General features: G+C 27.9%; 1 protein-coding gene across 3 annotated transcripts; it reads left to right on the top strand.

Annotated features, from left to right (window-relative positions):
* The first annotated feature begins 525 nt into the window (after nucleotides 1-525).
* On the top strand, nucleotides 526-10588 carry LOC136078357 (uncharacterized). 3 transcript variants are annotated; one of them, XM_065794060.1, is made up of 10 exons: nucleotides 526-1032; nucleotides 1474-1613; nucleotides 1712-1768; nucleotides 1904-2390; nucleotides 3368-5243; nucleotides 5562-6605; nucleotides 6812-6957; nucleotides 8382-8568; nucleotides 8768-8864; nucleotides 10404-10588. In XM_065794060.1, the coding sequence occupies exons 6-8, from the start codon at nucleotides 6461-6463 to the stop codon at nucleotides 8460-8462; spliced, it is 372 nt and encodes a 123-aa protein (XP_065650132.1). In that variant the 5' UTR covers nucleotides 526-1032; nucleotides 1474-1613; nucleotides 1712-1768; nucleotides 1904-2390; nucleotides 3368-5243; nucleotides 5562-6460; the 3' UTR covers nucleotides 8463-8568; nucleotides 8768-8864; nucleotides 10404-10588. The 3 variants fall into 3 exon arrangements, with proteins under 3 accessions (XP_065650132.1, XP_065650131.1, XP_065650133.1); XM_065794059.1 differs by having other exon boundaries at nucleotides 537-1032; nucleotides 1904-2472; XM_065794061.1 differs by lacking the exons at nucleotides 526-1032; nucleotides 1474-1613; nucleotides 1712-1768; nucleotides 1904-2390 and having other exon boundaries at nucleotides 3368-3402; nucleotides 4876-5243.
* Nucleotides 10589-11701: the final 1113 nt, after the last annotated feature.

Below are 11701 nucleotides of genomic sequence, written 5' to 3'. Positions count from 1 at the left end.
CTGCACCCCAAGCTTATTAAAACTTCTCCTTACCCCCTCCCCCTCCTTCTTCCCCTTCATTTAATTTTTATTCGTTATCGAAAAAAAAAAATGTGTGAAAATCGGCCTTAATTAGAAAATAATTATTTCAGTCACTTATAAAAACAAAACTTTTCAGAGTAAATAGGCTTTAAAAATCTCCGACAAAGTAAATCTCGATTTATCGAAAATAAGGTTTTAATTTATTTCTCACCAAATAGGCCGGTGGCCAACATTGATTATCGCTTCATCCCGTTGGACACATCTAATAACTGAAATTTCTATATTGAATCAAGCGTTTCTTAGTATTAACATTTTAAAAATGTAAACTTGCCCCTTTTTTACTCTGCAGTTTTTTCACAATTTATCATTTTACTTTCCTTTATCGTGCTTTATCGTTTTCTAACGATTAGTCTATCGTTGATAATTAATAATTTACGGAACAACTAAAGCAACCGAATGTTATTTAAAACTTTATAATAAATTTTTCCTTAAAATATCTCTGTCATGTTTGGTTTAAAATATAAACAGACAAAATGGCAGCTACATCGTTAAGCGACAATGTTTGTTTAATTCATTTTGATGATATACCGAATAAATGCATTAAAAAATGCAGTACTAAAGCTATAAAAAAAATATTTAGCACACGAAAAAGGTGGTGCAAGCTTCGAAATAAAAATGGAGATGTGGCAAGATTTTCTTTTAGAACCATTAACGCTAAAACAGAAGAGGAATTCAACTCAATTAACGATTCCACGGCTTAACAAAAAACATATGACGTTTGACAAAAAACACGTAATTTTCATAAACTTTGCTCTCTTATATCTTTTCGTATGGTTAAGCCAGCGCCTTGAGGTTTTTTGCATCAGTTAGTGTTACTCAATCTCTTTCCAACCATATATAGAAAGTACTAAGCTTTGTATGGCTTCATTTATATATTACCCATATCTTGAGACCACTTTTCATAAAAAAAACTTACCGCGGGAACGTTTTATTAAAACGAAGCTTTTGAAGGTAAGGATTCCTTAGAACTTAAACACATCTAATTCTTATAAAACTTTCCGTATTTATTAAGAAAAGGAAGAGGAATCTAATGGAATCTGGACGTTTTTTAACATTTATACAAAAAATTTTAGTTCTCAGCGTTTAAAAACTTCAAGGTTGATTTATATAGAAAAAAAAGTGTTTTTGAAAAACGTCCAGGTAGAAATTGCAAGTTTAGCCTTTCCTCTATTTAAAACAAGTCTTTATTTAAGTTTACCTAAAGAATTGGTACTAAGGATTTGCATATATAAATTATGTGTATATATATATGCTTTTCTTCGCGTATTTAATGACGTTATATGTTTTGATTTTTGCGTTTGTTTTGGTTAAATAATGAAAATTATATTGAAAGTGAAAGTATAATTCTTAAAATTTTAATCAAATGAAAATAAATCTTTTACTTTTTCCCAGGTAAAAGGTCTGCATTCTTCAAGAAAGTTAAAATCTTGATTTTTACTATTTTAACTACAGGTTGCTCTTATTTAAACTGTTTTTTTCAAAACAAAAACCTAAAAATAGTATTCAACAGAAGCTTACGAAAATGGAGTTGTGTAAGAAATTCTTTATTTCTTTTTATATTTGCCTCTATTTGTTTTTTGATTAAATACTATGAAATCTTGTAATAATTATTTTAATTCCTTTTTTTTAGGTGTTGACATTAACAGTAGTCTCACCAAAATGGTTGCTCCATCTATAAGTCAAGAAAGTAAGTCAAAATTATAAATTAGGAATACTGTAGCACAACTTATTTTCATTTTAATAATTCTATTTATTGAAACCAAAGTAATCCACCCCTTATTTTTCTTTATGTCACTTAAATTAAGTTTACTTTTAATTTTAGTCTCTGACACTGTTTTGGATTATCTAAATATTAATGGAGGCATTGTATCCCTCAAAAATCCAGATTTGGTTTTAACCAATCGCCATTTTTTACAAATTTGTAAAGAAAAAGATAAATTTAACTTGACATGGCTGAATCTTTCAGTATTTTTTACATCCTTGTTTAAATACCCTATATCTAGAGTTATGCTGATCAAGTGCCTTTAAAAGTCAAAAGATTTCATTGCAAAATTAAATTGTGCCAAAAATTTTGATTTAACAAAGTATTTTTTAAGCTCTGCTTTATCTTTTATTGGTGCTTTTCCGGATGTTGTTGATTTGTCACCTTCTGATGCTTGTTCTACCCCAACTTCTATCCACAATAGTGAAATTGTTCCAAATCAAATTACTGTTTTGTATCTTCTGATTTAAACTTGCAAATCGCTAATGATGATTTGTGCTCTGTTGGACCTCTGGAGCGGTGTTGACTCACCCTTAAGTCACTATATGTACGTTTTTGTTTATGTACCGGTTAGTCATTATGTGTATGTTTGTGTTCCGTTGGACCTCTGGAGCGGTGTTGACGCACCCGTAAGTCACTATATGTATGTTTGTGTTTATGTACCTGTCAGTCATTATGTGTATGTTTGTGTTCTGTTGGACCTCTGGAGCGGTGTTGACGCACCCGTAAGTCACTATATGTATGTTTGTGTTTATGTACCGGTTAGTCATTATGTGTATGTTTGTGTTTATGTACCAGTTAGTCATTATGTGTATGTTTGTGTTCTGTTGGACCTCTGGAGCAGTGTTGACGCACCCGTAAGTTACTATATGTATGTTTGTGTTAATGTACCCGTCAGTCATGTGTATGTTTTTGTTCTGTTAAACCTCTGGAGAGGTGTTGAAGCACTCGTAAGTCACTATATGTATGTTAGTGTTTATGTACCGGTTAGTCATTATGTGTATGTTTGTGTTCTGTTGGACCTCTGGAGCGGTGTTGACGCACCCGTAAGTCACTATATGTATTTTTGTGTTTATGTACCCGTCAGTCATTATGTGTATGTTTGTGTTCTGTTGGACCTCTGGAGCGGTGTTGACGCACCCGTAAGTCACTATATGTATGTTTGTGTTTATGTACTGGTTAGTCATGTGTATGTTAGTGTTTATGTACCGGTTAGTCATTATGTGTATGTCTGTGTTCTGTTGGACCTCTGGAGCGGTGTTGACGCACCCGTAAGTCACTATATGTATGTTTGCGTTTATGTACCCGTCAGTCATTATGATGTATGTTGTTGTGATGTTATTGTTGTGATGTTTTGTGTTGATAGACAACTTGGCTTACCTTCTCGATGGTGTCTATTGTTAAAAATGATTATTAGTTTGTTTCGTTACTGAAACTTGCTACTTCTAATCATTCACTAAAAGCCAAGAAATAAGTTTTAGAATAAAAACATTTTTCTATGTTATTTTCATTTTTTTATCTTAGGCGTTTTCATAGGTTCACATAAACAATCTTAAAGAGTAAGTTTCTTTTTTTTTACTTATTTAGTTTTAAATGTTTTTAATATATATGTATTTTTAAAATGAATTAACAAAATATTTTTAACACGTTATTGTGTACCTAATAATAATATTTTTACATTTTTTGATATAATTTCTGCTGTTATACCTGCCTATTGCAGTTGTAAGTACTCCAAATTTCAGAAAGTTCGTTTGCTGTAAGTTATTTTCATTAAAAATTAAATTTTAACTTTATTGAAGAATCTTCCGTCTGTTAAATAGGTTATTCTGAATAATTTTGACAGATTTCGATGCCCTTTTGCAGTAATTTACTGACCGGTCTGTAAATTAAACAATAATTTCAAAATGATGCATGATTTGGATTCCATGATTCCTTTATGCATATTTGTATGGTGTAATTATAATATAACCCCAAATTTTATTTTCCAAAACTAAGTAAATAAGTGAAAACCATCAGTCTGTAAAATAGATGATTCTGATTAATCTCGTCAGATGAGTAAAAATGGGACCATTATGAAAAACTTCGAGTCAAATTTAATAACGGTTGAAAATTATCAAATATATTCATAGTCGGTATGCCCAGTTGGTTTGTGTAGCCCTTTTGCAGTAATTTACTGACCGGTCTGTAAATTATGCAATGATTTCAAAATGATGTACTATTTGGACTCCATGGTTCCTTTATGCACATTTGTATGGTGTTATTATAATATAACCCCAAATTTTATTTTCTAAAACTAAGTAAATAAGTGAAAACCCTCAGTCTGTAAAATAGATGATTCTGGTAAATCTCGTCAGTTGAACAAAAAAATTTTGGGGTATTTTATTTTCTTATAGTTGTTGGATCACTATGGAAAATTTAAAGTCAAATGTAATAATGGTTTAAAAGTTATTCTAAAGTTAATATGACACCAAAACTAAGTAAGTAAGTTAAAACCCACAGTCTGTAAAATAGACAAATCTGGACAATCCTGACTGAATTAAATAAAAATATTTTGGTATTTTATTTTCTCATAGTTGGTGAATCAATATGGAAAATTTCAAGTTAAATGTAATAACGGTTCAAGAGTTATTCAAGAGTCAATATGACACCAAAACTAAGTAAATAAGTAAAAACCCTCAGTCTGTAAAATAGACAGTTCTGGGCAGTCCTGACAGAATTAAAAAAAAAATTTTTTTGTATTTTATTTTCTTATAGTTGTTGAATCATTATGGAAAATTTCAAGTCAAATGTAATAATGGTTCAAAAGTTATTCAAAAGTCAATATGATCCAAAATTACTCTCTTTTTCGGTGCCATAACACTGCAAATTTTCCATACTTAAGCCCTATACCTTTTGTCAAAAAATCATCGATTTTTGCACTACAAAAAACTCAATAACTTTGGATCCGCTTAACTTCAAAGGTCGAATGACCCCTCATTTTTTAAGTCAGGTCAAGCTCTATACGATGATATAAATTATATATGTTTTTTTAGATTATACAAAAATCATCTGGAATGAAACTCAATTGCAGATATTATAGAAATGGAAAGCTTTGCCATGGGTTATTTTTACCATCCAAAATGTTACGAGCGTATTTGTAATGTTTTCAAACTTGAAATAGCAGAAAATAATAACCAGCAGAAAAAATTGACTGGGATGAACACCAACAAACTGAGCTAAAAGAATGTAGGAAAACTAATATAGATGATGAAATGCAACAATCGACATCTATAAATGCAAGCACTGACAAAGCTCAGCCAGAAAGAAAAAATTTCGGTGTAGACAATTGGGTGAGAGTAATTATTTGTGGCCAGATATATGCATAATATGTCAAAAGAAACAAAAATGGAATAATGACAAGGTAAAATTGTACATTATTAACTAATTTTATTTAATGATCTATAGCTAATGCATACTTTATACCATAGTTTTTCTCAAAAATCTCTCTATTTTATTTTTTAATTTGTTTGATTTGGTTGACGTCAATGGTGCGGAAATAAGTATTATTAAAATTAAAAAAATAATTTTTTGTTTGTATTGCAAACAGTTTAACAGGAAAATTATATTTTTACAATATAACTAAATTTTTTTTTTAAATTGCATTAGAGTAACTTTTTGATGATAACTGTTGAGAGGGTAATAACTGTTTATAAATATTAATTTTCAATGCTGGTTTCAGGTATCTCTACAACGTACGCTTGAATCGCTCTCAAGATCAGAAACATTTGATTGTGCGAGGTTAAGAGAAGCAGCCAACTATAAATTTGATGAAAATATTCTTATACATATTAACGAAAAGAACTGTGTTGCTCTTGAAATTAAATATCATCAAATGTGTTATAACATAAGTTATACAAAGTGTTTAGTAAATCAACACAAAGGTCAGCCTAAAGTTCAATATTACAATAAATCTTTTCATATATTTTCAAATGAAATAATAATACAAAAATTAATAAAGAAGAAGAAAATCATGTTTATGTCAAAGTTGTTTAGTCTGTTTGTTTCAATTGTTTATCGTGAAGAAAATATTGATGCCAGTAATTATAAAGTGTCCTGTTTAAAGTCAAAGATTCAAGCAGCTTTTCCACAATTAATTTTCCACACACCTGGTAAAAGAAATTCAAGTGAAATAGTTTTGCTTGAAAATCTATCAAGTGGCCATTTTGCTGAAAAGAGCCTTGTTTATGATAATGAAACATCACAAAGTGAGTTTTCTCAAACAGAACCTTTGTCGGATACTGATAAACCTCAAAATATCAACTATGAATTTGTTGATACGAGTAGCATATATAGAACAGCATTGCATTTTCGAAATATAATAAATACAACTCCTGATTTCTTTTCAACATGGCCTCCATTATTTTCTGAATTCTCATTTAAAAATATAGAGAACATTGTACCACCTGGGTTATTTAATTTTTTTGTTTGGCTGTTAGGTATTGATGATGAACCAAAAGTTGAATCCTACATATGTATAGAGGAAACCATTAAAAAAAATGCTTTATCTTTAATTCAAGATTGCATTTATATAATTTCAAATGGGCACAAACAAACACCTAAATCTGTGGCATTGTCACAATGGCAACTAGGCAGATTACTGGATCTAAAGAGTTGATAAAAATATTGAGTGGTTTTGGTCATTGTATATCATATTCAGCCACAATGAGGTATGAAATAGCATTAGCATCTATCAATCTAAAGGAAGATGTAGTTTTACCGCAAGGTAAGATTAAACAATATCTATGATGAAAAATAATTTTAATTCTAAAGTGATCAAAACATGGCTTTTGTAAGTATTATCACCATAATATAAACAATAATATATTCAAAAAATCAAAATAAGTGTATAATTTATCTTAATAATAGCTTAATTTTTTTATCGGGTTAATACAATAAATTTCTAGTCTTCTAAATCAAATTTTTAATCAGGAACTAAAGACACATCACTGTCAATTTTGGTTTGGGACAACATCGATTTTGGTGAGGAAACAAGATCTGGGAAAGAAACTACTCATATGGCTAATGGAATCACTGTTCAACCTTTAAATATTAGACCAACCCAAGAAAAAAGAGAGGTATAAACAGTGCGCAATCCCAGTCGGCATATCTAGTATTGTAAATACTCGGAGTATTGATCACATATAACATACCGCCATTGATACCAGAAAAATGTGCATTTAGTTTTAAGTTTCGAATTTGAGTTCAGTACCACTTATTTATCAAAAATACGTATTTATAATATTTGATCAAAATCGGATATGATATCGAACCCGATTTTGATCAAATATTAACAAATAAGGAAAAACGAAAATCTTTGCTTTTAAAGCGCATGCTTAAACTGATATAGCTAAAATAAAACTTAAATTAAAAAGGTTTCTCTTGAGCAATTTAATAAATTATCTCCAGTACAGTTACAGTACTTTTTTGCACTAAAAGAGTTACTAAAACTTTATCATAAAAATATTTATTACTACTTTTAAATTTATTAATTTAGTTTTATGAAGTCCTAAATTAATATAATTCAAATATACGTTAAATCCTATCATTTTATACCTTGCTTATTTTATTCCGTTGATTACTATTTTATTGACATTTCTGTTATGCTATTACCTTTTTTTGTTCTGTTTTAGAAAATTTAGAAAAATAAGTTAAAATTTTGAGCCAACACTGACATTTTAATTGTTACTAAATGTAAAATTTTGTTATTAGGATTGCAGTTTTTTTATCTGTTTTTTGTTCTTTATTCGATAAGTATTTGATTTTAATTAATTATGATTATAATTTGATATTTTATTACGAGATATATGTCTTTATATATAAATATATATGAACCTTTTCAGATTTTTTCATATTATTTTTAAATTTTTTGTTCACGCAATTCAAGTTATATATGTTTATAGTTTGCATATGTGTTTATATTATGTTCAAAATTAAAAAGTTTTTGATAAATATATGTATGTGGTAATATGTGTTATATAATTGTTTTATAAATGTATTTTTAAAATAGTATAAAATGTATCTATTGTGTATATATTATAAGAATAATATTGTAAGAAGTGTTTATATATGTTATATAAATTTAAATAAATATATTGTGTTTTATAGTGTGTGACTTGGCAAACCTGTTTAGCAAGATTTAGCATAAAGTTGTTATTTATGTTACTAATGTTGTTACATTTGGCTTACCTTTATGTTGGTGTCTATTGTTAAAAATTATAAGTGGTTTTATTATTGAAAGTCACTCCTTTTAATCATTCACTAAAAGCCACTCAAGAAAAATCATTTTGTTACATATACATTTTGTTTATATCTTAATTTGAATTTTTAGAACCATGACGTACCAACATGAATTGTTTTCTAAAAGCTAACATGAAATAACAATACTTAACAACTACTACTCTCTTATCATGACATCTTATCTCTATCTGATATATTAATTTGTGATTCATATATGATGTTTTTCTTTGTATTTACTTATCCATTACATTTTTTATTTCAGATTTATCATATGATGGATTTATGCAATATAAAAGAACGAATATATGTAAACTTTTATGAATTTTTTAAAAACATCTGCTAATAATTAGTCCATTCAACGTTCAAACTTCAATTTTGCATATGTCATCTTTAAGTAGTTTCTTGGCTTTTCTAAATGTGTTTCTTATTCACATGATTTTACAAGCAAGGTATGCAAGCAAATTTGAGTTGAAAATTTTTTTTTAGCCTTTAAGGAGAATTGGCGTTACACTTTTTTAAATTTAATTTGTTTAAATATAGTAGTTTTAACAAATAAATGTTTGTTTGTTCTTTGTTTTTTTACGTATTTGTTTTCAGATTCTTAAGAACTTGGCAACTTATCTAGGTAAGTTTTTTTTTTCTTTTTAGTGCAATTGGAAAGAGCTGAAAGTTATTTTTTAGAGCAATTGAAAAGAACTGAAGTGTTTTTTAGTTACTTCACACAGTATAACTGATACTGATTTGAGTAAGTTTACTATTTTGTTTTATTTTATATTGGATTTATTTGATATATGTTATATTAGATATATATTTTATGTATTTAACATGGAAAACTGACTGTAATTTGTTGACACAAAAGTTTATAAACATAAATCTGCCTATATTTCAGTATATTTTATATTTCCGTGTATCTTTATAAATATTCTTTCTTAGAAAAAATAACAGACTAGAAAAAAAAAAAAAATTCTTTTTGAAAGTAGTTGAAAAAAATGATGATGTATTTCCATATTTCATTGTGTAAAGTGTAATACCACTATTTAAAGGTATGTGAATAGATATATAGGGGAACATGGGGCAAGATGATGACTGTTTCGAAAAACGTCTTATATCTTAGTCTGTCCCAAAAAATAAAACTTACCTTTAGCTGGTGATGTAGCGATGTAATAAATCAAGTCAAACGAAGATAAAAAGTTTTTTTCTCAATGTCAGAAAAACCTTTTTAATACTTAGCTTTTGTCACAAAAATAATATTTAAAAAGAAACCATTGATAAATCTAGTAAAATTAATCTACTTCCCTTTCAGCTAAAGTCAACTGTTATATTTAGTTTTTTCTAAAGAGATAACTGTAGGTCGTCATCTTGCCCCATTCGTCATTTTACCCATTTTACCCGTCATGTTCCCATATATATATATATATATATATATATATATATATATATATATATATATATATATATATATATATATATATATATATATATATATTTAAATAATTAATTTCGAGTAAAATATACTGATTGACATTGCTTCATTTTTTTATACAAGATTGTGAATTTATTATTTTTATGCATTAAGGTAAAAATAATTTTGTGCATTGTAGTCTAGATTCTTTTTTAATTAAAAATAATTGATGTAAATTAATGTTGTTTAATATTTTTGATAATCGACTAATGTATGTAAACATATAAAAAGATATGGATTTCAATAAATCTTTAGTTTAAATAAAGTCTTTGATTAGAAAAGATCACAATTTGTAAGATTCTTTTACGTTCATTTATTCAGTTGCAGCAATAGTAAGATTACTGGTAATATGTTTAATGATAATAGTTAAATTGAAATAGATAGTATTAGGCTCAACGAAGTTATTAATGTAAATGCTTATAAGCAACTTGAAAATAGTATTCAAATAAAAAAAAATAGATCATTTCTAAGAAATATTTTACGATTTGCTTGCTATTTTATGGTATAATTGTTTAAATTATTTAACTATAATTGTCTCTCGATTGTTCAAATATTGTAATAAATAAAATCTTTTCAGTCCAAGTATTTAAGTTAATAAAATATTTTATTAAGTTGTTGTGTTATTTGCCAGTGTTACTACATGTGTTGTCTACATGTGTTGTCTACATGTGTTGTCTAGCCTTTTTATAATCTTTTTCAATTATTCTGTAGTCACGGAATATATATTTTCTGTTATTATTATCCTAATTCTATTAACAATAAAATGCAAATAGTACTTTTGTAATTAAAAATTGTAATTTTTTTTTTAATTTCATTTTTTAGGTATTTGCAGGCTTTACTTCACTTTCCGTTTCTGGTACCTGTGTTGTGACAGATTTTAAAAAGAACTCAACTGATGTTAATGCGGTCTTCGTCGTTAACTATAAGCAATGACGTTGCTGATAGAGAGTCAAAGTTAAAATATTTATAGAAAAATTTGTATTTAATTTTTTAGATAATATATCAAGTTATAAATGTGTTTTTATTGTTATTAATGATTTAACAACTCATAACCCGTATTACGGGTTGCTTACTGCTAGTATTATCATTATGTTATGAATTCATATTAGTTAATAAAATTGTATTGAATATTCTCTGGTTATCGTGTTTTATACGTGTTTAAATGCGAGTTTGAAACTCAGTAGGCGTCGTATTGTATACCTGTCTTTATACGCATCTGATGTCTATTTTTAATGCGCGTTTGACACGATAAAATGGCTAACAAATATTCGTAAATAATGCGTATTCTGGAAAGTTTTAAATGCGCATGTAATACCAAGAAAATATCGTATTGAATATTCTCTGGTTATCGTGTTTTATACGTGTTTACTAGAGTTTCAAATGCCAGTCTGATACTCAGTAGGCGTCGTATTGTATACCTGTCTTTATACGCATCTAATGCGTATTCGACACGATAAAATGTCTAACATACATACCACATCGATACGTATTTAAACGAGTTTCTAATGTGCATTTACAACTAAATTTGCCGACTGGGATGTAAGGGGAAAAACTAAAGGGACAGTTTTTACTAATTTATAAATACATTTTTTCTTGTCTAATCTTTGCTATGTTAGGAAAGATATAGAAAAGAATGGATTATAGTTTTTAAAAAGGTGGCTGGATGACATCTTGCCCTCCCCCCCTCACATGGAGCACTGCATATCAATTATACTAAATCAAAATTAGAAACTTTATGATCTTTTTTGAAACATTTATGTTGTTTGTTAAAACTACATAGTTTTATAGCTAGCAATTCTTTTTTTTTAGTAGGTGTTCATTCATTTATGTTTCTATATTGGGTTTAGCTATTTTCTATAAAAAAAACTTTATTCTTTTAGTAACCCACTTCATACCATTTCACTTTTTTTTATTAGATACCAGTTTCAAAACGACCTCAATCTATTCAAGAACCATTTTCTAGCATATTATGTTATCAGAATGGGAAAAAAGAATCACCCAAGCTTAAAAAGCTAATCGAAAAAATAAACATTGATCTTGTCATTTTATCTATATCAATAGAGAAAGTCAAGGATCAAGATAGGGCTTATCTATTATGCAAAAGCCAAAATTTAATAAAA

Source organism: Hydra vulgaris, chromosome 03, assembly GCF_038396675.1.
Source record: "Hydra vulgaris chromosome 03, alternate assembly HydraT2T_AEP".
NCBI lineage: Eukaryota > Metazoa > Cnidaria > Hydrozoa > Anthoathecata > Hydridae > Hydra > Hydra vulgaris.
This window is presented reverse-complemented; position numbering and strand designations above follow the sequence as displayed.

Coding starts and splice junctions, on each gene's coding strand:
- LOC136078357 (XM_065794060.1), top strand. CDS start 6,461: ATGGCAACTAGGCAGATTACTGGATCTAAAGAGTTGATAAAAATATTG. Junction 6,606..6,811: donor AGATGTAGTTTTACCGCAAG/GTAAGATTAAAC, acceptor ATTTTTAATCAG/GAACTAAAGACACATCACTG. Junction 6,958..8,381: donor CAACCCAAGAAAAAAGAGAG/GTATAAACAGTG, acceptor TTTTTATTTCAG/ATTTATCATATGATGGATTT.